The 24,715-nt window shown below is 44.2% G+C and overlaps 1 protein-coding gene across 5 annotated transcripts in view; it reads left to right on the forward strand.

Annotated features, from left to right (window-relative positions):
- Positions 1-24,715, forward strand: part of wdfy3 (WD repeat and FYVE domain containing 3) — a 96,407-nt gene that overhangs the window by 13,111 nt on the left and 58,581 nt on the right. For all 5 annotated transcript variants that reach the window (XM_072714448.1, XM_072714449.1, XM_072714450.1 and 2 more), the window contains exons 2-11: positions 10,647-10,857; positions 12,351-12,474; positions 14,106-14,215; positions 15,852-16,013; positions 16,442-16,634; positions 18,047-18,233; positions 18,671-18,837; positions 20,674-21,141; positions 21,509-21,610; positions 23,833-24,026. In XM_072714448.1, the coding sequence (XP_072570549.1) occupies positions 10,647-10,857; positions 12,351-12,474; positions 14,106-14,215; positions 15,852-16,013; positions 16,442-16,634; positions 18,047-18,233; positions 18,671-18,837; positions 20,674-21,141; positions 21,509-21,610; positions 23,833-24,026 (1,918 nt within the window). The remainder of the gene's footprint in view (positions 1-10,646; positions 10,858-12,350; positions 12,475-14,105; positions 14,216-15,851; positions 16,014-16,441; positions 16,635-18,046; positions 18,234-18,670; positions 18,838-20,673; positions 21,142-21,508; positions 21,611-23,832; positions 24,027-24,715) is intronic.

Below are 24,715 nucleotides of genomic sequence, written 5' to 3' on the forward strand. Positions count from 1 at the left end.
TAGATGTCGTGTTTTCAGACTTTTAAGCGACTAATTCATGATATAAAATGCGTTTGACTCGTAACAAGAGAATCATGTATATTATAAAATCGCTGTTTTATTACGTGTAGAATTGGGGAGTGGAAAATCGTATCTGCTTACAGTTGCTAGATGTGACCAGTACTTATGAATATATATCAATGCTTGTGCTACAAATATATACAGTAACTATATACTTGGTGTAGGGCTGGGCGATATCATATCGATATTGCATCGCGCATGCGCAATAATCACCAGGACTTCAGATGACTGACGAAGCATTTGGCCGGACGTCAGCTTTTCGGTGCTATACGGACATTTATTTGCGGCCATAATTTGTGAAGCAGTTTAGCAGTATGGCTAAAATATTAATGAGGCTTTGTATGACGCCCAAAAGTCATTATTAGTATAAATACGGCATATCCTTATGTTTAATAAATGTGTCAGACTTTGAACTGCAAAAAGTACCTCCACACCGCCGACGTCTTTTTACCTTGTTTATCCACAAGATCTCCTCTTTTAAAAGATATCGTGGCTGCTCTTCTTCACCGCGACTTCAGTGCATATTGCACTGAGGTATACCAAACCGTAGTATACCAAAACAGTATTATGTGGTGTGCTCTGCTAATCGAATTTAAGAAACGTAAAGTTTATACAGATTATTAACTTTTGGGTATCACAAAACGCATCTCATTAATATTTAAGCAATAGTACTAATCTTCTTACCAAATTATGGGTGTAAATAAATATCGGTATATCACCGAAAAGCTGGCATCCGGCCAAATGCTTCGTCTGTCATCTGAAGCCCTGGTGATTATTGCGCATGCGCGATATGGTATCGCCCAACCCTAACTTGGTAGTGCTTGCCAGGTTTGCGCTGTGGTCAACGGAGGGACCTTGGGATACTAGCAGAACTGGATGCCCAAACCTGGGAATTATGGAATAGGTTCAAAGGGAAGATCGTCTGTGGTTTCTTTCTTTAATAAGCACAGGATGAAGCTAGGAAGGACACAGGGATGACTATGCAGAAGCGAAGTTATAAAGTATGCAAGTAGCTGACCCATAGAGAGGGAACTGTCTATAAGAAACAGAAACAGATTTTGGAGTGCTTTGTTAGAAGCTTCAATATATATCACACGTAAGCAATAAACCACTTGCAGATGTTTTATGACGGGTGTCAAACTGCAGTGCTGGAGGGCCGCAGCCCTGTGTAGCTTAGTTCTTTCCCTGTTCCACCACAAATGATTCAGCTCAACAGCTATGTGGTAATTAGCACAAGAAATTGAATCAGGTGTGTTAAACGAGGGGAAACCCAAAAATGTGAAGGGCTCCGGCCCCCCAGGACTGGAGTCTGACACCTGTATTTTATGAGAATAATCTTCAACTCATTGTAACGCAGCCTGACACTAAGCTTAGGGTCTCTAACCAAGCCGGAGTTGATTATTCTCATATAACCATTCCAGCCTTGTGGTGGAAGTGAAAGCCAAAGCTAAAGTCGGCAATCAGTGTAAAGTGTGACGAGTTAAGTTTGTGTAAAATGGCCCATCGTTCTTTCACTGGTGGGTGTTGGTTCCCGTCACCTTCTTACCTGTTTTATGGGCCACTATATGCTCACGGTTACGTTCGTTATTGCAGTGTCGTTCATCCTGCTTATACCACCGCAACCAAAAAGTAATAAAACAATAAACTAATCACAGGTCATTCTTATAACAAAAATTATTTCAATTAGTGTGTAGTAATGTTCCAAAGTGCTCTTAAATACAGTCCCTACAACAGGGGTGTCAAACTCATTTTAGGGTGAGGGCCGGATGAGAAGAAATGTGACCATGTGCGGGCCGAATTTATTATAATTTTTTTTTAATCATAGTGCATCAAATTACAACAAATACACTATATTCTGTAAAACTGCATTTAACAAGTCCCCAGAAACTGTTCATTAACACTCTTATTCCTTTTTAATACTACTACTACTAATAATAATGATAATAAAAAAGATTTGATATTTAATACTATTGTTCAAATCATCCCGCGGGCCGTATTGGACACCATAGTGGGCCGTATTCGGCCCGCGGGCCGTATGTTTGACACCCCTGCCCTACAAGGATAGGACATCTGGTTAAGATGCTCACTGGAAGCAGCAAGTCCATTAGGTTACCATGAAACCGTCAACAGATAGGTGCTTTTGTTTTGAAAACCAATGAAAATTATGCTGATAAGAATGACTGCTTATCTATGAGTAAAAGGTCACACAGGTATTGATATTAAAACATTAAAGCACCTTCATATAGAACTGTCATTAGGCTGCTGGAACTACCTGTGTGGTTACATGCAAATAATCCACACCCATGTGACATCCCTGGACCAATACTAAAAGACACAATCCTGTAAAAAATGAGGTATTAGATCCTTGAAGTTTCTCATGCTCTGATTATAGGGATCCAGAATTGATCAAAAAGTAATAGAGGCTGTAATAAATCAAATAAAAAGGGGAGAGCAGAGGTAGAACCTCCTGGTAACCAAGATCCTGAAATGATAACATTAAGAGCAAGGTCACAGATGAATCAAGTAACTAGTGTATAAGATGGGGAGGGTTCTGTCCTGACATGCACATTCAGCTCTGTAGTCTGAAGTGTCTGTTCACCCTTAATCAAAAATAAAGGAACAGAAGTGAAACAACTCTGCTTCGTATTTGTATAATTTTTTCCTACAATGGAATAAATTGTAAAATTAGCAAATTGGAATTTTAGAGGATCTGTTCAGTCATGTGAACAGGCTTCTTGGTAAGGCCTTTACCGTTTCGATCATCCTTTCTTTTAGAACCTGTGGTTTTGTATCGTAGATGCTGTGGCCTCCTGTACTGAAGTTAACTGTTTCAGATAATATTCCACTGTGCCTGTGACTTTTTTTCAGAAAAAGTTTTTACTCCTGAAGAGAGATTTTACCTCTTCTTTTTTTTTCTTTTTTTTTTGTGCGTTAGTGTCTCAGAGTATTATCCTCTCTTGGAAGTAATTTTAGTTAGTGTCATTCTGTGCCTGACATGCTGGAAAAAGGAGACGGCAATAAAAAAGAGGTTTACTTGATTAAGTTAGGCCACATTCAAAATGAATGTTCCTCTAACCGATCTCAGAAGCCAGTATGATTTGCTGTAATCTGTATCAGTGTTAATCCTGCTTTACCAAAACACTTTATGAAGTGAGCAGCAATATTAATTGAAGCCTCATCTCTAATCACCGTACTTTTAATTAAAAGTTCTGAATAGTTGACTGCTTGTGCAGGCTATTCTGTAGATACTTCTTGAAGTATTATGCGTAATTAGACCTAAACAAGTGTACATTGGGGCTATAAATTTTACTGCACTTCGATTATTAAACATTTTTTGTGAGTCCGACAACTCATTTTTTCTAGGTACAAACAAAAGTGTACTTGTTTCTATAACAGCAGTGACATACGTCACAGTGTTGATACGAAATGTTTCCAGCAAGTGCTGGGCAATATTCACTTTATAAGCTGACATTTGCTTACATTTCCTGTTCCAGTTCCAATTTTATCAGTACTATGTCAGCAGGATGTTAGGAAGGATATGCACTCCCATTAATATACACAGAATAATATTTTTAATAGCTACAACCATAACCAGTGTTAATCAAAATCCTATAAATATCTTTCTTTGGTATAAATATCAGCCTAAGATAAAGGCAATCAGCCTTTTCTCCAACAAATCAATTCAATTGTTGCACTATTTGACATTTGGTTTAGTACAGGTGAGTGAAAAGCCTGTATGCAAAATAGTGCAAATAAGATATATCAATATTGTTAAAACATACAACAACAATAATAATAATAATATAGCATGTTAAAAATAAATAGAAGTAGTGAGCTAATACAGTACTTGCTACTACAGTGAGATTTACACTATGACCTGTGTAATATGGAAACACAGCCATATGTCATATGCTGTATGTGGTTAGGGATGAATGCCAAGTAAATACATGAATGTGCATTATCGCATTTGGTGTAGCTCAAACATTCTACCACAAGTGCACTGGAGGCTTCAGCTCATTTACGTGTCTGCTGCTGCTTCACAGCTGGCTCTGAATTCCCCGTTGACTTAATGCAAGCACTTACAAGAACAGTGTTTATGGAGGTGTGTGATCTTGTGTGGTCTTTTTGTCTGCTCTCTGTCGCCCCCTGCACCTGACCCGACCCGATAATGCTAATGTCATGTAGCGGCATGTTTAATGCGAGCGGCTAGATTTTAAATTATTAAGCCGCGGGTCGAGGCAGAGAGCCGCATATTTATGTCGGTTTGCTGACGCGCTAACGATTGGATGACCGGTGGTATCTCTGGTTAACAGGCCACGTCTTCGGGACCCCTGCTGGCTCCAGGCTGCTACATGTGCAGAGTCCCGCTGCGGCCTGCCTCCCGCAACATATGGTGCACGCAGTCGATGCTCGTCCCCGCCTCGCGGAGGAAGCGTGACCCGCCCTATAGTCCGAATGGGCTAACCGGCTGGTGTCTTCCATTAGCAAAGACAAGAGGAAGGCGGCACTAACATGTACTCAGCCAAGAGGGGTTTGCTGTACCTGATGTAGCTAAGATGAATCCCAGCCAGCCTGAAAATGCTAAGGTACAGCTCAGAGAGCTTGAAAAGTCTTATGCCTCTCTGGGATTCATTAAGCTGAGTTCAGCCTGCAAAGACTGCAGTAATGTCGTTGGGAGAAGCTTTACCTCAAAATGCTCACGTGAAATAGTTAATTTGCTATACCTTAGCTTCAATAGCTACTGGTTATTTTTTATTTATGTGTATAAGAGGCATGACGTGCTGATAGCGTGATGGATTTGTTGTACTCTCGTGCCATATGGTCTGTTACTAGTGATCTGAGGGCTTCCTTGTGAGATTTTTCAAAGCCATTCAGAATGATGGTGTTGCATTATGGAGCCTTATTGTCATTTGCCCTCTGAATTTCTGATAGTGTCTTGCCTTGGCCTATGTCTGCTTTGAAGACTAAACAAGGTGATGCAGTAATATCTCCGTTGGGGATGTATTCAGTATTTTCAGTTTTTTTTTTTTTTTTTGATTTCCATCTCTGAGGGACAGTGTGTCACCAAGAGGAATTTTGTCTATGTCTGGATATAATTTCTGATAAATGTGAAAAGCGCCACTGCAAATACTCACAACTTCCATGGTGATTTTTGTTTCTCTTCAGAAGTAGCGGTGACAGTCTTGTTATTGCTGTCCTTATGGGAATTTACAAAATCTTTTACTTCATTCAGGTTTGTTTAATCGGTTTGGGTTTAGCGTTCAAGGTATCCACATTGTCAGTGTGTTACTTTCAAAACAAAATACAAAACAGCATGTGGCCTGCATGACACCCTGTGGTGGCAGATCCCCGCCCTGCATATTTGTAGTTCACACGACCTCCCTGTGTCTCACAAGGTTTCCTCCCACAGTTCACAGACGTGCACACAAGCAAATTAATATCTGCCTGTAGTGTGTGTATCTGTGTGCCATGCAGTAAATTGGCATCCTGTCTGGGTTGTACCCCAGCCTTCTGCCTCCTGTTGCTTGGGTTAGGCTCCAAGCTCCCCACAGCCCTCTCTGGATAAGTCTTAGGAAGATGGATGGATATTCTGAGCAACTGATAGCAAGTAGCACCAAATAACCCAAGAGCACCACTTGTTATATGTGTGTTTTCTTAACTTAGTTCTCTTTTAATTTTTTTTTACTGGTAAAGAATGGAAAGGAAATATGTAATTATCCAGAGCTAAAAGTGCTTTTTCTAATACTAAGTCACTCAAGGACTTCATTTCATATTCAGAGGAAACATCATTATCTTTCTATGTATTATGCATCTTTGTGATGTAGTCTAAAAGATTCATTTTGGCATTTGGGTTTTGATGGTTCATAACAGGAGGGGGGGGGGGGTAATTGTGATGGGGGGGGGGCAAAGCACAGCTGCTGAGGGTGTTTGATTTGTGAATCAGTAATGTCTGTTCAGGGCACAGATGCACAGCTGGCGAGTTAATCGGTGTCAGTATGCGGAGAGGCCCAGGGTCAATGGAGGCCTTTTCCTCCTTCCCCAATGCAGATGTGTAACCAGGAACAACCGCGTGAGGATCTGCTTTTCTAAAGCGGACGCAACTCCTGTTATGTTGAATTCTGGAAAGGGGATAGTGAAGGGACCAGTGGGCTGCCGGATTCATAAATGGTGCTTGGCGTTTCTCCCCAGTGAGGTACTACTCTGCTCTGTCATTTTCTATTTTTGTGTGTTGCCGGCGAAACTCTTTCAGATCTCTCTCTTCCGAATAACTTGAGAGAATGATGTCATTGTCCCGCTGTTCCGTTTAGTCCTCGATAACAGAAGGCTGTAGTCATTCTTGGAGGCTGTGCTTTTTTTTTTATTTTTTATTTTATTTTATTTTTTTTAATCTCTTCGCCTCCACAGTGCAGCCTTGAGCTGAACCGTCCCCTTTTTAGTTGCAGGTGTTTGTGCCAGTTCGTCTCTTACAGCAGCATCTCTCTGATACAGTGCTCACTCGGCCTGAACCGTCCTCTTTTTATTTGCAGGTATTTGTGGCGGTTCGTCTCTTACAGCAGCATCTCTCTGATGCAGTGCTCACTCGGCCTGAACCGTCCCCTTTTTATTTGCAGGTGTTTGTGCCGGTTCGTCTCTTACAGCAGCATCTCTCTGATGCAGTGCTCACTCGGCCTGAACCATCCCTTTTTTATTTGCAGGTATTTGTGCCGGTTCTTCTCTTACAGCAGCATCTCTCTAATGCAGTGGTCACTCAGCCTGAACCGTCCCCTTTTTATTTGCAGGTATTTGTGGCGGTTCGTCTCTTACAGCAGCATCTCTCTGATGCAGTGCTCACTCGGCCTGAACCGTCCTCTTTTTATTTGCAGGTATTTGTGGCGGTTCGTCTCTTACAGCAGCATCTCTCTGATGCAGTGCTCACTCGGCCTGAACCGTCCCCTTTTTATTTGCAGGTGTTTGTGCCGGTTCGTCTCTTACAGCAGCATCTCTCTGATGCAGTGCTCACTCGGCCTAAACCGTCCCCTTTTTATTTGCAGGTGTTTGTGGCGGTTTGTCTCTTACAGCAGCATGTCTCTGATGCAGTGCTCACTCGGCCTGAACCATCCCTTTTTTATTTGCAGGTATTTGTGCCGGTTCTTCTCTTACAGCAGCATCTCTCTAATGCAGTGGTCACTCAGCCTGAACGTCCCCTTTTTATTTGCAGGTATTTGTGGCGGTTCGTCTCTTACAGCAGCATCTCTCTGATGCAGTGCTCACTCGGCCTGAACCATCCCTTTTTTATTTGCAGGTATTTGTGCCGGTTCGTCTCTTACAGCAGCATCTCTCTAATGCAGTGGTCACTCAGCCTGAACCGTCCCCTTTTTATTTGCAGGTGTTTGTGGCGGTTTGTCTCTTACAGTAGCATCTCTCTGATGCATTGCTCCCTTGGCCTGAACCGTTCCTTACTCCTTAATGAGCCATTTTCCTTTCCTGACAAGGACTATGTTGACTAATTTCTGTCATCACTTTATCCTTTTAGAATATCTGTCTTGACTAAATTGTTTAATTTTTTAGGTCACTAGTCTGAACATGTTATTGTAGGTGCTGGAATCAGTCATCTATTTACAGTGGGCCTTTTTGTGGTTTTTATGTGATGTGCAGGTCAACGTGCATCACGTTGCCATTTTGGTTGCTTTGTAATGGTGCTTTCTTCTGTTCATAAATCCCATTCACCCACACAGGGCTTTATTTTACATTTCATTCAAAAATTTAGACCGACAGTATGTGCAAAGTTAATAATCAAGTGATTTATCTGCAAGATAAAGCCTATTTTACTTATTATCGTATGTCCTTTTTTTGGCATGGATTGTTGCTTTTGTTATTATTAACAATGAGAGGATATGAAAACACCATGCAGACTGTTTGGGGGAGGGAAAAAATGCCTCAAAATAGACATTTGAAGGCAATTAACAGAAGTGTGTGGATTCGGGGTGCCAGATGGTGTCTTCTGAATATAGGATTCACAGCCCAACAGGACTGAAGACTCGACGCCAGTGTTCCCTCCCCAGTGCTTTTTGTGGATTTTGTGTTTTTTTTCTTTTTTTTTTTTCTTTTTTAAAGGAGTAAGGTATTCCCCAAATAAATTTCCGTCCTTATGGAAATCAACAATTAAGTATTAATTAAGTATTTAGTAAATGTTTTTCCCCAACAAACTTTGAAAGGTGAAAATATTTGTGAGGAAACCGAAAATCTCTTGAAACAAATGGAAAATGGCTCACGCTTTTGTTTTGAGATCGGTCAGCTATGTTAGCTTTGATGCTGTTTAACTACATCACATCACATGGCCTTCTCCTCACATGCCACTCCCCAGCCTCAGTCATAATGCATCAGCAAGTGACCCATCTGAAATCATACAAATCCGCTGCAATGTCTATTACCAGTACAATATTCTGTTTTCAGCATATTCTATTTATGTACTGCATACTTTTTCAATTTGTTTGCTCCACGTTGACTTGTTTGTATTGTTCACTATATGTATTGTTTTGGCACTGTCTGTTTGGCACTGTATGTATGTTTGTCTTTGCACTATGTTCAGGCTGCTGTATGTGCCAACATTTCCACCTGGTATCAATCAAAATCTTAAATCCAGTGTTACCCTTTTCGTAGCCCGAGCTGAACTGTTCTTATTTTGTCTACAGTGAACCCCCAAATCCGAGGTCAGTTTCCTTGACCTCTGTGGCTCTTGTTTATCTGTCTGCATACTTTGTTGTCTTTTAAGGCATTTTTAGGCAGAGTGGTGGCTCTGAGGCTAGGGATCTGTGCCAGTAACTGGAACGTTGCTGGTTCAAATCCCGTGAAATCCAGGAGTGATCCTACTCGGTTGGGCCCTACAGCAAGACCCTTAACCTGCAAGGAGGTCCTCCAGCTTACAGGGAAATTTGGGGGTTGGTGGCAGGATTGGGACTCGAGCCACCGGGGGAAAAAAGTTCCCAATGGTCCATTCAGACTAGCGTGGTGCTGAGGTATCACTCGCCACACGGTTACACTCGGGTTCTCGTCCCTGAGTTGGTATGCTGTGTGGTGGGTGCAGCAATGTGCTGTCAGCTTATGCTCTTTAGTTTGCTCCTTTTAAGATATGCTTGCATTGCAGTCGTTCTGCGGTGATATTTAAGTTCTGCTTTACAATACTTACAGGCTTCATTTTCAGTCACTTTTAATGTGAATGAAATTATTTGGACCCTCAAACACTATGCACGTCATCCTTCTGCCACATTGCCAAGTAATCGAGAAGGAAAATTTTAATCGATTGCATCTTATAATTGAGTAATCGTGTTTAATTCAGTAATTGCAACAGCTCTAATCTAAACAATTAATTTTTCTCCAGAGAATCAAACTGACCATCTCATTTAAATTAATTTTATTTAGACAATACATGCTGTATGTCATTGTAGGGCTTCAGATAACGGACACCAGATTTTCGCCACTATACGACATTTATGCCAGCAATTTGATAAGCCTAAAATATTAATGAGCGATATATTGTGATGCCCAAGAGTTAGCAATCTGTATAAATTCAAGCGTGTGCTTATGTTTAATAAATCCAGTTCGCAGAGCATCCACATGCTATTGTTCTGTTATACCATGGATGCAATAAGCACTAGTCCGAACAAGCCCAACGCACATGAACACACACCAGCACCATCAATAAACATAGAATAAGTCAAGGTTCTGCCTAAATGTTTTGTTAAACACTTATTCAGTAGAGATTCTAAGGTAGCAGGCAGACAATTTTATGACTTTAATGATGGGTGTGTCTAGCAGCTATGGACAAAGGATATTTAAAAATCACACCATACTAATGGCAATTTAATAAACATGAATACACAACATTTAAGGTAGCTTTGCGTTTTTTTGCAGTCCATCATCCAGAATAGTGCCTGTGCGTTTCCTCCTCTGGTGCCTCCTCGTGTGTAGCACTAGTGCCCCTGTAGTATGCCATCGCACTTTGCACGGCGTACAAACCACCTTTTTTGTGATACTTTGAATTGCATAGTTATGTAGTTATATTGAAGGAAAATGGGAAGGGGGGTGTTTGTTGTGGTGACTTGGAATGGAAGGGGGTTGGTGGGTGAAGCATACCTGTTTTTAAGGAGTTCAGGTGGCTGTGGGGGGGTGATGAATAGGCCGCTGCGACGGAGCGCCCCCCTGCACACCCGCACGCAGCTGAGCCCCATTTTAACTTTCCGCCGTTTCACGCTTATATATTTATATGTATGTATACCCCCCCCCCCCCCCCAGCTTGCTGACTATCCTTCTCCTCCATTTGCTTTTCTTTGTCATACACAATGCGAGTCACCAGACCATCGCACACACACAGACAGTAAACACAAAGAAATTGAGAATAAAAGAGAATAATACTGCATGACAGGAGGCCGTAGTTTACTCGCCGATGTGACATTTGGCGCCGCGTTTCAGAGCCGGCCGGGCAGGGCAGCTCTCCTCTCTCCTTATCTCCTCTTTCTCCTCTCCCCCTTCCTTTGTGTGGTTCTGTCTTGCCGCCGTTAAATGCCACGAAATATCCCACCTTTACGTGCCGCTCTTTGTCCCGGCAGCGCCGGCTTCGTCCTGAGAAAGCAGCACAAGATGAACATGGTGAAGAGGATCATGGGCCGGCCGCGCCAGGAGGAGTGCAGCCCGCAGGACAACGCGCTGGGCCTCATGCACCTGCGGCGCCTCTTCTCCGAGCTCAGCCACCCGCCGCGTCACATGACCCAGAAGGAACAGGAGGAGAAGCTGTATATGATGCTGCCCGTCTTCAACCGGGTGAGGAACAATGATCTCTGCTGAACAGGGGGGTCAGGCCGCAAGCTGAGGCAGGTAGCAGTTTACATGGGGGTTAAGGGCACAGGATCGCTGCTTCAAGCCAGGTGATTCAATCCTAGCTGTTGTACCACTGCGGAGGAACTTGAGCAGAATCTTTATTTTCTCATTTTCCCCACTTCTTACATTGTAAAAGGTACTGACCTTGGATTTACTGCTATAAATATGAATATTACGCCCCATCCTGGGTTATGCCCATAGCTTCTGGGATAGACTCCAGACCCCCCACAATACTGAATAGGACAAATGGATGGATCGATGGATGCATGGTCATCTTGCGTATAAACAGCTGGTTCTTTGATTATCCATCCATTGGAAACTGTGAGAAGCTTTGCATTCTGGTTCTCTGCTCACCTCTCGGCCGCGTGATGCCCCTGCGCTAAAACCAGGGCTCCCAGCTGCCTTCCCTTCATTAATGTGGCAGTTGTAGAGGGATTATCTGTGTTCCAGTATACAGTGATCCTGCTTAGCATCAGCTAATGAGAACAAGTGTCTTCGTTTTTTTGTTCCCCTGGTTAATGATTTTTGGTATTCTACATTTATGTGGCACATTTCAGCTTATTGTTTGCCCAGTGGACTGTAGAGATTTCCACTCACCTGAACGGTGCACTTCAGTCACTCCAGTGGTGCACTTCACGACGCGTTCATTAATCACTCGGTACCGTTAATGATTTAAGCGCCCGTACAGAAACAGGTCCTTTTCGCTGTGAAGTGCACTGCAACACCCACCCTACTTTTGAAAGGCTCCACTTCAAAACCTGTCACAGACGAGCAGCGGTTGTAGCCTCTATTGTGGGCGGGTGGGAGAGAGAGAGAGAGAGAGAGGAGTGTTTTCTGCTAATGCTACATTGCAAACATACAATCAGCTGACAAACTAGTTAAAGATTGTGAGCAAAGGTTAGGTCAGTTTTAATTCAGGTCTGATGTACACTAGATTTTATTGATGCATATGAGTAGTACTGGTCAATTAATCTCATTTTAATTTCAGTTATGATTTTGGCTACTAGCAATTATCAAAACAAAATAACTATTATTCTGCCACATTTTGTTTCACAGTGATGCTCCCGTTTTGTCTTCTGTTATGAATCCAGTGCACCTCTTGTCAGCCTTTTTATTTGCTACTCATTTGAATTATATTAGAGTTCAAGGAAATCCACTGTGCAAAAGACAAATTATATATATAAGTTCGATAAATGCAAGATATTTCCAAAGTCAATGAGTAATCGTGTTAAATAATCTGGATCTCAATTTTGACCAAAATAATCATGATTATGATTAACTGAGCAGCCCTGCTCTGGAATAACTTTCTGTCTGGAAGGGCAGTAAAAATGACCACAGCTCTGTTAAGCTGGTTATTTGTCTAAAGGCTGTAATCATAGTGATCGGTGCCTTAGTCTGCTCTCTGACCCTGTGTCCCCCGGCTGTGTGTGACGCAGGTTTTTGGGAGTGCCCCTCCCAGCACGATGACGGAGAAGTTTTCTGACCTGCTGCAGTTCACCACCCAGGTCTCCCGGCTGATGGTGACGGAGATCCGGCGACGAGCGTCCAACAAATCGACAGGTTTGAGGAGCTGAAACCTTTATTTCCTACCTTAAACCCGGGCTCATCTCAGACAGCATTTAGTATCAGCTCTCCTGAGCCTTTGAGTGAAAATAAAGGCCTTTAAGTATAAGGATCTAATAGATCTCATCTTTGCACCTTTGTATGCAAGATGCTTGTTTATAGTTGTAGAGCACATCTTATTGAAAGTGAGTCTGGCAATAAACTGGGTTCCCTCCAATAATTCATCTAAAATAAGCTGAGACATGAGTTATCAAAGCCAACACGCAACTGCAAAGTCAGCTGTAGAAATAATGACAGGGTGATGTTCATTTTCACACTGTATACGTTATCAGATGCATGGCAAATTTAAAGAGGAGCCGTCTATCAATTTTAGAGTCTTTTGTGCTGCAGATGTTGGTTAGTCTTGTTACATGGGCAGTTTTGGATCTTTGAATTTAATCATCTAAAGGGTTAAACAGAAACCACTGTATCCCCCAGCCCAAAGGGTTTGTCTAATGGCGCTTTTCCACTGCATAGTACGGCACGACACGGTTCAGTTCAGCTCACTTTTGGGGGGTTTTCCACTGGGAACAGTACCTGGTACCTGGTCCTTTTTTTAGTACCACCTCAGCCGAGGTTCCAAGCGCGCCGAACCGTTACCAAAACGTGACGTGTAAACTCTACTGGTCACTGATTGGCCGGAGAAAATCGTCATTACTGCGTCACTGAACTTGCGACACGAGACACAACAGACCCGCTAGATTTTTAGCACAGCCAGCGAAGGTTCGGACGCACCATCAGCCTCTTTTGAAACAAACTCCTTCGTCTTGCTGTTAAAAACATCCACATGCCGAGAATGAAGAACACCATTCCGTCGATATGCTCCATTGTTGTGTGTTTGTTTGTGGCGCGTTTACGATGATGTCACGGCAGTAGAGGCGGCGCAACTATAACGACACGTGAATAATCCCGCCCACTCTAAAGCGGCACTAAACTGCAGTCGAAACACAAACCGAGCCGAACTGAGCCAAACCAAGGTGAGCTGTACTGAACCGTGCTGTGCCGTACTATGCAGTGGAAAAGCACCATAAGTGTCTGTCCTCCGGAACCAGCTGGTGGAGGCTTGTCCCAATGGGCTGAAAACAACTTCCCATCGTCCTCTACTTTCCCCAGTATCGGGCTCCTGTCTGTGGGGCAAAATATTCGCGTCAGAGGTGCTCACCAGCTGCGCGTGTTTCCGCAGGACCCATCTGTTCCAGGAATAGCCTGCGCTCCCCTCATACTCCCCAAATGCTCTTAATGTTGCATTTTCTGCTGCTCTGAATTATTGTCTGATTAGCTTCTCGCTTGCTTGGAAGTTGTTGTGTAGCTCCTTCTCCAGTCCTGCTTACACCTGTACCTGGCTGCTCACTGGAAGCTCAGCCTAGCTGCACTTATGTCTAGTTGACTCCATCACAGCCATATGTCTGTAATGTGCTATTTGCCTCACCTGTACATCGCTTTGGATAAAAGTGGCTGCTAAATAAAGTAATTGTAAGTGTGTTTGCAGCTCTCCTTATTGTGTTTCCTTTGTTGTGTTCCGGGTTAAAGATGGACAGGGGCCTGTGCTCCTAAAGAAAAGGCACCACTGTACCTCTCTGTCCCTGCAGAGGCAGCCAGTCGAGCTATCGTGCAGTTTCTGGAGGTGAACCAGAGCGAGGAGGCGAGCCGTGGCTGGATGCTACTGACCACCATCAACCTGCTGGCCTCGTCTGGACAGGTGTGGTTATGAGGAGGGTGGGCGGGGCCACCGGTGGGGTGGGTGGGGTCACAGGTGGGTGGGCGGGGTCACAGGTGGGTGGGCGGAGCCATGGGCATTCAAGGCTCCATCTCTCTTTGCCGTTGATCTAATGGCAGTGCTGATCCAGATTGCATCCTCTCCTGGTGATCAGTATGCCGAATTCCCTGGCAGACCGTCTCGTGCTGGTATTCCCAGCAGTCTCCTGTGATATGAAATAAATCTCAGGAATGCTTCTGAAACTCTTTTTCTTTGAAGTCGCGCTAAATCAAATTGTTGTTCAGAGTAGAAAAAAGTCTTTCAGATCCCATTCCCCCTTTCATGATCCGCAGCCTCCTCGGATTTTACGGCAGTTTATTTGCTTGCCATTCAGGGAGAGGCTTATATATCTGCAGCGGAGCCTGTAGCTGCCTGGGCACCTTGATGGGCAGGTATGCGCTCTGCTGTCGTGCTGCATCCTTGTTTACTGGATACTAAAGGACGCCCAGCACTTCTCAGACAGGGCTGACGCGTGCTGAGCTGCTCTCTGTTACCTTGGCGACTCAACAATACTGACGTTACTCTAATAGCTTTTGTGCGTTATTTTTTTAAATACAGCCAAATTCAAAAGAACACTTTTGAACTCATCTGTGTAATACAATGTTTATATTATGGAAGAGTATTAGGTCCACTTATAAGAAATGTAACAATTTTGTTTCAAGATTGAATCCAAAATTTCTTTCTTAATCTTATCATTTTGAATCGGGATGAAGTTAATGTTGTAAAGTCAGTGTCAGGAATCGAACTGAAATCTACACTTGCAGTGCTGAGAAAGAAATTGAATGGAATAAAATTGTATCTCGAGGAAAAAAAGAAAAACAAAATGTCAAGCTTAATGGCAAAATTTTGTGTTAACGCGAAATAGTTATTGTTTTTCTTCTTGGTGACCCTCCTGCTCTTCCACAGTGTATTATCCCACTGTTCTCATGGTTTGTTATTGTGTGAGAGCTTTTCTAGCGAGCGTCACGGGTGCCATTTCTCATTTTATTTCTCATCCAAAAAAATAGCCATAAATGTGTTTTTGGCCTCAGTCATTCTCGTTGACTAGGCTAAAACGCTTGCTTAAAGTTGTTCTTGGAAAAATCAGTTAAAAAATAAATCACGTTTTTTTTTTTTTTGGAGGAGTTTGTCAGTATTTTCTGTGCATTTCAGACTTTCGCAGCAGCAATCTTGCATTACAGCTGAATAATACACTATGTATCGCCGTGTTTGTTTTTGCATTAGCAGATGGAGGATCTGTGTCGACTGTCGCTCGCTCACAGATTGTCTTTCATGTGAAATCGAGCCTGAACTCTTTACTGGAACAGATGTTATCACCAGTCTTTGTAGATAATTTCTGTCACTTACTCACCTGATGCCACATTGTTTTATGTCTCTTTTTTTATTAGCCTTAGGAGATTTTGCATCAATATCAGTCATACTCGTGGTTTTCTTCTGAGAAGCTTATTTGGGTTGCCGTAATGTGCATCGAGATTTGTGGATTTCCTGATATGACCCTGAGCATAACTGGGATCTGCTGCTTGTCATATGTGTTGCATTCATCTGAAGTTTCTGAGGAAGAGCTTCTCCTCTGTTTTAGAAAACGGTGGACTGCATGACGACCATGTCGGTACCCTCCACGCTTGTGAAGTGTCTGTATCTGTTCTTCGACCTGCCGCATTCACCCGAGACCCCGGGCGCGGCTCAGACGGAACTGCCACTGGCCGACCGCCGCGCTCTGCTGCAGAAGGTCTTCGTGCAGGTGAGGCGCCTCCCCTACCTTAAAGCTCACCAATCAATAGCGACTGTTGAGCTCTCGACCCCTGTTGGGTGTTCCATGCTACAACCTTTACAGTCTCACTCGCTGTGATATTCCTGTACATTTTCCAGTGCTGAAAAAAAGTGATGTTTTGAACCCCATGCACTTCTTTTCTAAGAGGGTTTGTTTTTGTTATGGTTTCTTCTAGATGTCTGATGCAACAACAAGATTGAAATTTAAAACCAAGATTTGTGTCAACTAATCGTAGGGCAAATGACTGCTAATGTGTGCTATTTAATAATTCGTTAATTGTTCGTTAGCAATGAATTAGCCCCAAAGATGTAAACCTTGCAAAAGCGAGCAGTAGGTAATTCGAGCCAGAGACGGGGACCGGGGGGTCGGACTGCTGACGCCGTTTCCCTCGCCGGCAGATCCTGGTGAAGCTGTGCAGCTTCGTGTCGCCCGCTGAGGAACTGGCTCAGAAGGACGACCTGCAGCTGTTGTTCAGTGCCATCACCTCCTGGTGCCCGCCCCATAACCTGCCATGGAGGAAGAGCGCCGGCGAGGTGCTCATGACCATCTCACGGCACGGCCTCAGCATCAATGTGGTCAAGTACATTCATGGTACGCTTTGGGCCTCCGTCAGCTCTGGTGCTTTTTCATCCATTTATCTATCCATTCATCTGTCCTTCCTTTCATTCCTAGGAACACCTTGATATAGTACCCATGAGCAAGGTATCGCTATCGAAATACTAAAACTCCAGCTGTATATAGAGGAATAAAATTCTCATTGCTAGCTTAAGGCATATTGTACTTTCAGCATTAAAGGACAAAGCGTGCAAGCCTGCCTTATTCTGTTTATAAGCCAGTGAGAGAGCCTTCACTCGAGTGGTTCTCTGCTCTGATCTCCTCCCAGAATGTGCTTCTGGCCTTATAAAAGATCATAGGCATCACTTGTAAGGTTGGGCTCTGCCTCGTGTGTCTTTTTGGACAAAGTCGTGGAGTCACAGCTGTGTTCGACGGTCAGGCCTGAGCGGAGGTGCAGTGTGGGGCTGCCATTGAGGATGAGTGGAGTGGGTGATGTTAGAGCAAGAGGAAAGTGAAAGGGCCCAACGCTGGAGAGTTGACAGCCAAGGGCTGAGAGGCAGTGCTGGGCACTGCAGGTGAACACTGTTAGAGTCCATGTTCAGTGGCTAATTCGCAAGGAACACCTGACCAGTAGTAGGTAAGACCCACTTTGCCTCATGTAAAGGTAGACGAGTGCATTCAGAGAAACTTTCCTGCACGCCGCCGTTATACTGAGCTGCTGTTTTTGTGGCGTTCCTGTTAATTTTAATGAGCTTGGCCATTCTCCTCTGACTTCTCTCATTAACATGCCGTTTTTGTTTATTTCACCTTTGACTGTCAGTTGTTAATGCTGTACGATTTGAAAATTCCCGGAAGACTGCTATTTCTGAGATGATGGAACCACCGAGTCTGGCACCAACAATCACCCCATTCACCCTCACTTAGATCATGCTGCTTAGCCATTCTAAGGCTTAGTCCAACAGTAAATGAACCTCTTGGCCCAGTCTGTGTTCTGCATGTATTCAATTGCAGTCACATGATCTGCTGTTTGGAGGAGCAGGCTTCATTAATAGGCTCTACCTAATAGACCGGCCTTTGAGTATATAATTAGTCAGATGAATTTTCATTTTCGCCTTTGTACCATTTATTATTGTTACTTACTCTTAAAGCAGATTAGAGGCAATTTCTTGTTGAAACTGTGATGTTTGACTCTTGTCACTTGGGAGGCTGTTCTTTGCTTGAATATGTTTTTCATATTTTATGTTGAAAAGTAAAAACAGAATATTCCTGCCAGACAAATGTTAAATACTTAAAACTGCCTTGAATTGAAAAACCTCCTGCCATCTCTTCTTTTATTGGCATTGTACCATTGTTCTGCTAAATGCATCATCCGGTGAGTCTCTCTTAATCCTCCGTGTGACATGGCCGGATGCTGGCGCCTTAAACAGATGTGGTGCTGTCTCCTGCAGAGAAGGAGTGCCTGTCCTCCTGCATCCAGAACATGCAGCAGTCAGACGACCTTTCTCCTCTGGAGATTGTGGAGATGTTCGCCGGCCTCTCCTGCTTCCTGAAGGATTCCAGTGACGTCTCACAGACTCTGCTGGACGACTTCCGAATGTGCCAGGGATATACCTTCCTCTGTGACCTTATGCTCAGGTATGCGGCTTTGTGGGGGTGTTTCAGGCTGGGGGTGGGTATTTGTTAGAGTATTATACAGAGATCAGGGATTATGCCTATTAGAAATGTAGCCGCTAGCCGTAATATCAGGGGGCAGTGTGAGCAAAGTCATTAAGCCGCATTTGCTCCAGGGATTGTCTGAACCTGCCTTCTGAATTATATGTCGCTTTGGATAAAAGCGATGGATGGATGGATGGACGGACAGAGATGGATGGATGGATGGACGGACAGAGATGGACGGATGGATGGACGGACAGGGACGGACAGAGACATATTTTGAATAGGGAGAAAGCAAAGCACCTTCCGCTTACTCATGGTTTAGACTGCGGTCTTCTCATCTTGGTGTTGATGAAACAGTACTGGGGGCTGTGGAAGGCTTCTTGTCCAGCAAACCTGAACTGGCCATATCCTTCCAGGCTGGAGCAGGCCAAGGAGGATGACTCCAAAGACGCCCTGAAAGACCTGGTGAACTTGGTGACGTCCCTCACCACGTACGGCCTGAGCGAGCTGAGGCCAGCCGCCCTCACCACAGGCGCGCCCTTCCTCCTGCCAGGTTTCGTTGTGCCGCAGCCCTCCGGCAAAGGTTGGTCCCATGGGGTCTGGCAAGGCCTGGGTCTCAGCAGGAAGGCAGCACACTGGCACAGGGCCAGCCAGCCCGTCTCCCTGCTGCATTTGCTTGTCTGTTTCGGAGCTCAGATGGGTTCTGTCATGAGATTACATCATTACTCATTCATTTCATAGACAAGCGACATATAAATGTATGTCACTCATTTTTGGTTATCAGTATTATTTTTATGATGGTGAAACCACTCTTATCCATGTGTAATTAGTGTCAACATGGGCATACCTTGAAATTCCAGGCCCCCTGACAAAATGTCATCTTGACTCCCCATCCACCAATTAAGCATATAATTTTATGTATTGAAGGGCCCCCTGTCAATTGCTGGACCAGCTGTATCTGCCAGGGTGTCCATGCCACTCCGACACCTCTGCTCCTCTGTCTGCATACATAACCACCACATACTACATGTGCTCTGCTGTTTGGAGTAGATGAGTGAGACCGTGTAATTGCTCAGTCTGCTCATGCTTGGTAGCCCCCTCCGTCCTGCCTTGTTTACGATACTGTGCTGTTCCGCATGGCAGATCTGTCTAGCCCTTAGAGGTAGACTGAAATGAAATGTGGGTTTCAGAAGTCCGCAGTGCCCGCTGCTGTTTGTTTGCCGGATTAAGGCACTGTAACGGCTTCACTTGATACGTGTCGCTGATCGTCTCCAGCATCCCTTCTTTTTTATAACTGCACCAATTTGGTGTTTGAGTATACTGAAGTAGTGAAACATTTTCTAAGAACATATTGTAATCGGTGATGTAATTGTCAAAAGTTCGTAGCAATATTGAAAGCTTTAGCCTTCCTGCTGGGCAATATAGTTATGGGTTACATAATCAATCAGATTTTTTCCCCCCGTTGTACTGAAGATTTATGGTCTTTAACAACCTAATATGGACTGAGCATTGGCGGTTTTGGCTGTAAGAGGCCTGACATAAAGGGATTGAATTACTGTTTCTCTCACATTGTACTTTTGTTGTTATTCTCACTTCTAAAATCGCAACTGAAAATGTATAGCTAAAGCACATCAGCTTAATGTTGTGTACTGCTTAATAAAAGCATATTTCTTTGTGTGCCCTACACTTACTGCCAGTGTAAACACCCTACTTGCCATTTCCCAACATTCCGAACAGTTATGCCACAAAATAGCTGTTTGATGTAGTTATTCCATTTTCTTTTAAAAAATATGTACAGACGCTCCTCTATTTACAAATGAGTTACGTTCCGAACGGCCGTTCGTAACTTGAAATGTTTGTAACTCGTTATTCAACATCATTTTAAGGGTATATGCTAGTACACCCTGCTTTTAAGGGTATATGCTAGTACACCCTGCTTTTAAGGGTATATGCTAGTACACCCTACTTTTAAGGGTATATGCTAGTACACCCTGCTTTTAAGGGTATATGCTAGTACACCCTACTTTTAAGGGTATATGCTAGTACAAAGAATACGCACGGTACGCTGCTGTGCGGCGCGGAAAAAAAATTAATGTTGTAGACAGGAAACGGGAGCCCAACTAACACAATTTGGACTTACAATCCTCTTCGTTCGTATGTCTGAAAGTTCGTACGTAGAGGAGCGTCTGTATAAATTATTTGTGATTCTGTGTGTGAGTAGGTCATGTGTGACTCGTCCAGCACCCTCATAGGTTTGTCCCCTCACGTTATGAGGGATAGTGCTTTGAACAGGAGTTTTTGCTTCCCCAATGTATCGTATTATTGTATTGTATGTGTGCTGTATCGTACCATTGTAGGTATGAGCATTTTTGGGTCATCAGAGTGTGGTGTGGCATTCCATCTGGTTCTCGTCTCCCAGGTCACACAGTAAGGAATATCCAAGCCTTCTCGGTGCTCCAGAATGCATTCCTAAAAGCCAAAACCAGCCGCCTGACGAGCATCATCCTTGATGCTATCTCCAACATCTACATAGCCGACAACGCCAACTACTTCATCTTGGAGGCACAGCACACGCTCTCCCAGTTTGGCGAGAAGATCGCCAAGCTGCCGGAGGTGCAGGCCAAGTACTTCGAGCTGCTGGAGTTTGTGGTCTTTAGCCTGAACTACGTGCCCTGCAAGGAGCTGTTCAGCATCAGCGTTCTTCTCAAGGCCAGTGCGTCCTACCAGTGCAGCATCACCGCCATGCGCACCCTGCTCAAGCTCAGCCGCCACGACCCCATCTTCAGCGAGGTCTTCCGGGAGGTGGGCCTGCTCGAGGTGATGGTGACCCTGCTGCACAAGTATGCTGCTCTCATGAAGGACCCCACGCAGGCCTACAATGAGCAGGGTGAGGAGAATGCCTGTCCACAATGATACGCCTCTCATCCAGAGTTCTTAAGGATCGTGTGATGATATTTTGTTGCTTGGCTGTTAGCATCAGAATCCCCACCTTATTGAATTTCACCTTAATCCTATTGACATTTTGGCAGTAACATTTTTATTGACTGGACCTGAATTCTGCTTGCTAACAGAATTTCAGTGCCAATAAGCACTATTCATTTTAATCACTAATGTAGTGCTGATTCTCATTTTATAAACTTTGTCATGAACTCATTGTAATTGGAAATGTGGATCACGGCTAGGTCTGACTTTAAAATGTGAGATGGAGGCTCTACATTGACATGGCACCTGTTCAACCCCCACCACCCTTCCAGGTGAATCGAGAAACAACCGAGTGGCAGAGGATCAGAAGCAGCTGGCCTGGCTGGTGATGGAGACCCTCACCGTTCTTCTCCAGGGCTCCAACACTAATGCAGGTGCTTATCCACCCTCTGGCCACCCAACTAGAGATGCATATGAGTCTGGTGTGCCCTTGTTTGAGCCCAAGGAGGATTGGGGAGCCTCTTTGCAGTTCCTTAATTAACTTCTCTCTCATCCATCCATCCATCCATCCATCTACCTATCCATCCATCTTCCAGTAGCTTATCCAGTGCAGGGTCTATCCCAGGCTGCATAGGGCACAAGGCAGGGGAACACCCATGCATACACACGCACACACGCACACGCACACACACACGCACGCACACACACAAGCACATACGCAAAGATATCCGACACTACAGACTTTTTTGAGGAATTCTGTTGTACTTATCTTAATGCAGATCTCCTTAATTATTCGTTCTTTTGTTTTGTGCATGGTTCAGATGCCCGGTCTGATACATCTGTGCTTTTCATCCGTGACACAGAGATAATGACAAATGATAAATGGCCTGTGGGGTTGAAGGTCACGCAGACCACACCTCCTGTTTATACACTATTAATGCTGACAAATTGTCTGAGTCTGCTCAGTGTCTCTCCTTTTGTTTCTTCTTTGCCATTCTCTCTCTTGGGTTGGGGCCAAATCAGCTTGACTGCTTTTCCTTTGGGTGGTATTTGGGTGGGGGGGGGGGGTGTGTAGGGGAGAGGCTATTCAGTTGGGATCTGGCTGACGTAGAGATTTTGTTTGTTCTGTCATTCCCAATTACCAATCTCCAACCGCTCACAACAGGATGTTGGAGAGGCCGCAAGTAAACAGACCTTTCCTGTCCGTGTCTCGCTGCGTCGTGTTAAAATTCCCAGCGAAACAGGGGTAGCGCAGGCTTCTGATGTCTGCGGATATCTGCTCCCCTTTCGAGCTGTCCTGAGGACCTAAACAGGGATGTAAATTGAGGCCTGTTACAATATTGATGAGTCAGTTTCTCCAGAAAGGGAGCTGAAGGCTTTTAGCAGACAGCTATTAAGCCATTTAAGCCACTCCTACTTCATACTTACTGTCAGCTTCTGCTATTTGGATTCATGCATGAATGCGCTGTAGAAAAACATTATTACTAGGTCTGGTGTTATTTTTGCTGACAAGTACACCTTCAGACAATTCCTTTGTTTTGTTTTAGGGTGGTGGTTGTTTAAGAGTATCAAGTAATTTATAGCATTTTTTTTAATGATTAATTGTAATGTATATTTACTTTCTAAGCAAAAAATAGGTTAAATGGTAGGTGAGCACAAGTACATTTTGCTGAAATGCTCTGCGTTTATCATAGTGATTTATGATGGATTTTTAAAAATACCTGATTCGGAATTATAGGTAATGCTCTTCCCCAGTCATACCGTATCCTGCCATAAAAAACCAATTATATTTCTAAATTATATTTAGAAATGTTAAATATTTCCCATATCTGTACAGTCTGTCTCCTTGGCAGGTTCTAACTGTGCAGCTCGCTGGCCATTTCTCAAATGGTTAGATATCATCTCAAATGTCAGATTTTATTTTTTTTTGACGGGCCATCACTGACAGTCAGACCTTCCCTGACGTTCTAACACATTGCGGCCCATATCGCTCTGATTTAAATTTAAATAAGACTTTATGCGGCTCTACCTCCTGCCCTGTGTCTCCAGGAACAAGCTTCAGCTCCTCCCCGCTGGATAAGCAGTTATGGTAGAAAGATGATGATGTTATTTATTAACAACGTTTGTTTTGTTGATTTTGCTGATTAAGGATGTGTGTTCGTGCTCATTGACTTTGGAGGGAAAGTAGAAAATTTGATGGGAAACCAAAGCTTGAATCCAGGCTGACCAGCTACAGTCCTGAAGTGTGATAGGATGTTGATTTTTGCCATAGCTCAGCTTTAAATTGTTATTAAATTAGGAGAGTAGGGCCTCCTCTGGATGAGTAAGCCCCCCCCCCCCCATCTGGAGAGAGTCTTCCGGTGTTTCACGTGTCAGTCAGGTCTTGTCGGAATTAATATATAATGTACAGGCTGACCTTCCAGGACTGTCCCTGGGGGGTCCTGATCCTGAGGTGGATGGGGTGGGGATAAAGTTACACGTTATTTGTTATGATTGTTGCCTGATTGTTGTGATCTCGCGAATTCTCTGCAATGATTAATTTGTGAATTTTCATTAGGATTCATACTTTAACACCTTGCTTGTTCTGCCCAGAGTCACGTAACTGTAACAGAGCTTGGAGTCGGCCCCCTTTGTGACGGCGCGTTTCCCTCCCCAGGTCAGTTCCGCGAGTTCGGCGGGGCCCGCTGTGTACACAACATCGTGAAGTACCGGCAGTGCCGCGAGCACGCCTTGATGATCATCCAGCAGCTGGTGCTGTCCCCGAGCGGCGAGGACGACATGGGCACGCTGCTGGGCCTCATGCACTCGGCGCCCCCCACGGAGCTCCAGCTGAAGACCGACATCCTCAGGGTAAGCGTCTGACCTTGCAGGTGTGCTTCCATCACCCAGAACTTCAGGCGGCCATCTTTCCGCAGGGCACACCTTGACTTAAAAACTTTGTGCGTGACGGTGCCGGTGTGGGAGCAGCTCTGAGCCCAGGATGGGAAGGTCGTCACTCTTCCCATGGCTGGAAGGTGGCATCACTGTTGGCCCTTAACCACAACTGCTTCAGGGACACTGGCTGACCTTTATCTTTGATCCTTATGAGTCACTTTGGGCAAAAAAAAATTTCTAAATAAATGCAAAGGAAAACAGTGGGAGTTGGGGTCAATTACAGCATAGAGTTGAGTCCCCCTCCCCCAGCAAATGCCTACATGTAGCCCAAAGTCTGACCCCAAGTCTCATTTTTGTTTCTTGGGCCCAGACTGTGTTGCTTTTTAGAGTTTTTTTTTATCCCATACTGTCCAGTGACTGAGACGTTCTTTCATCCCAGTTGGTTATTTCAAACCCAGTCCACTCCCATACCCAAATGAAGTCCTTGGTCCCTCCTCCTATGATTCTGCTCTCCCCCCCCCCCCCCCCACCTGAAGCCAGCCCTTTATGATAATTCTTAATCTGTGTGGAAGCCTTGCTTTCAGATCATTAGAGTCACCACCAATTTTCTCCTCTTTACCAGTCCCTGCAAGCACATACCAGTACACGTGTATCACTGCTATTAT

Source organism: Paramormyrops kingsleyae, chromosome 7 (genome assembly GCF_048594095.1).
Source record: "Paramormyrops kingsleyae isolate MSU_618 chromosome 7, PKINGS_0.4, whole genome shotgun sequence".
Lineage (NCBI taxonomy): Eukaryota > Metazoa > Chordata > Actinopteri > Osteoglossiformes > Mormyridae > Paramormyrops > Paramormyrops kingsleyae.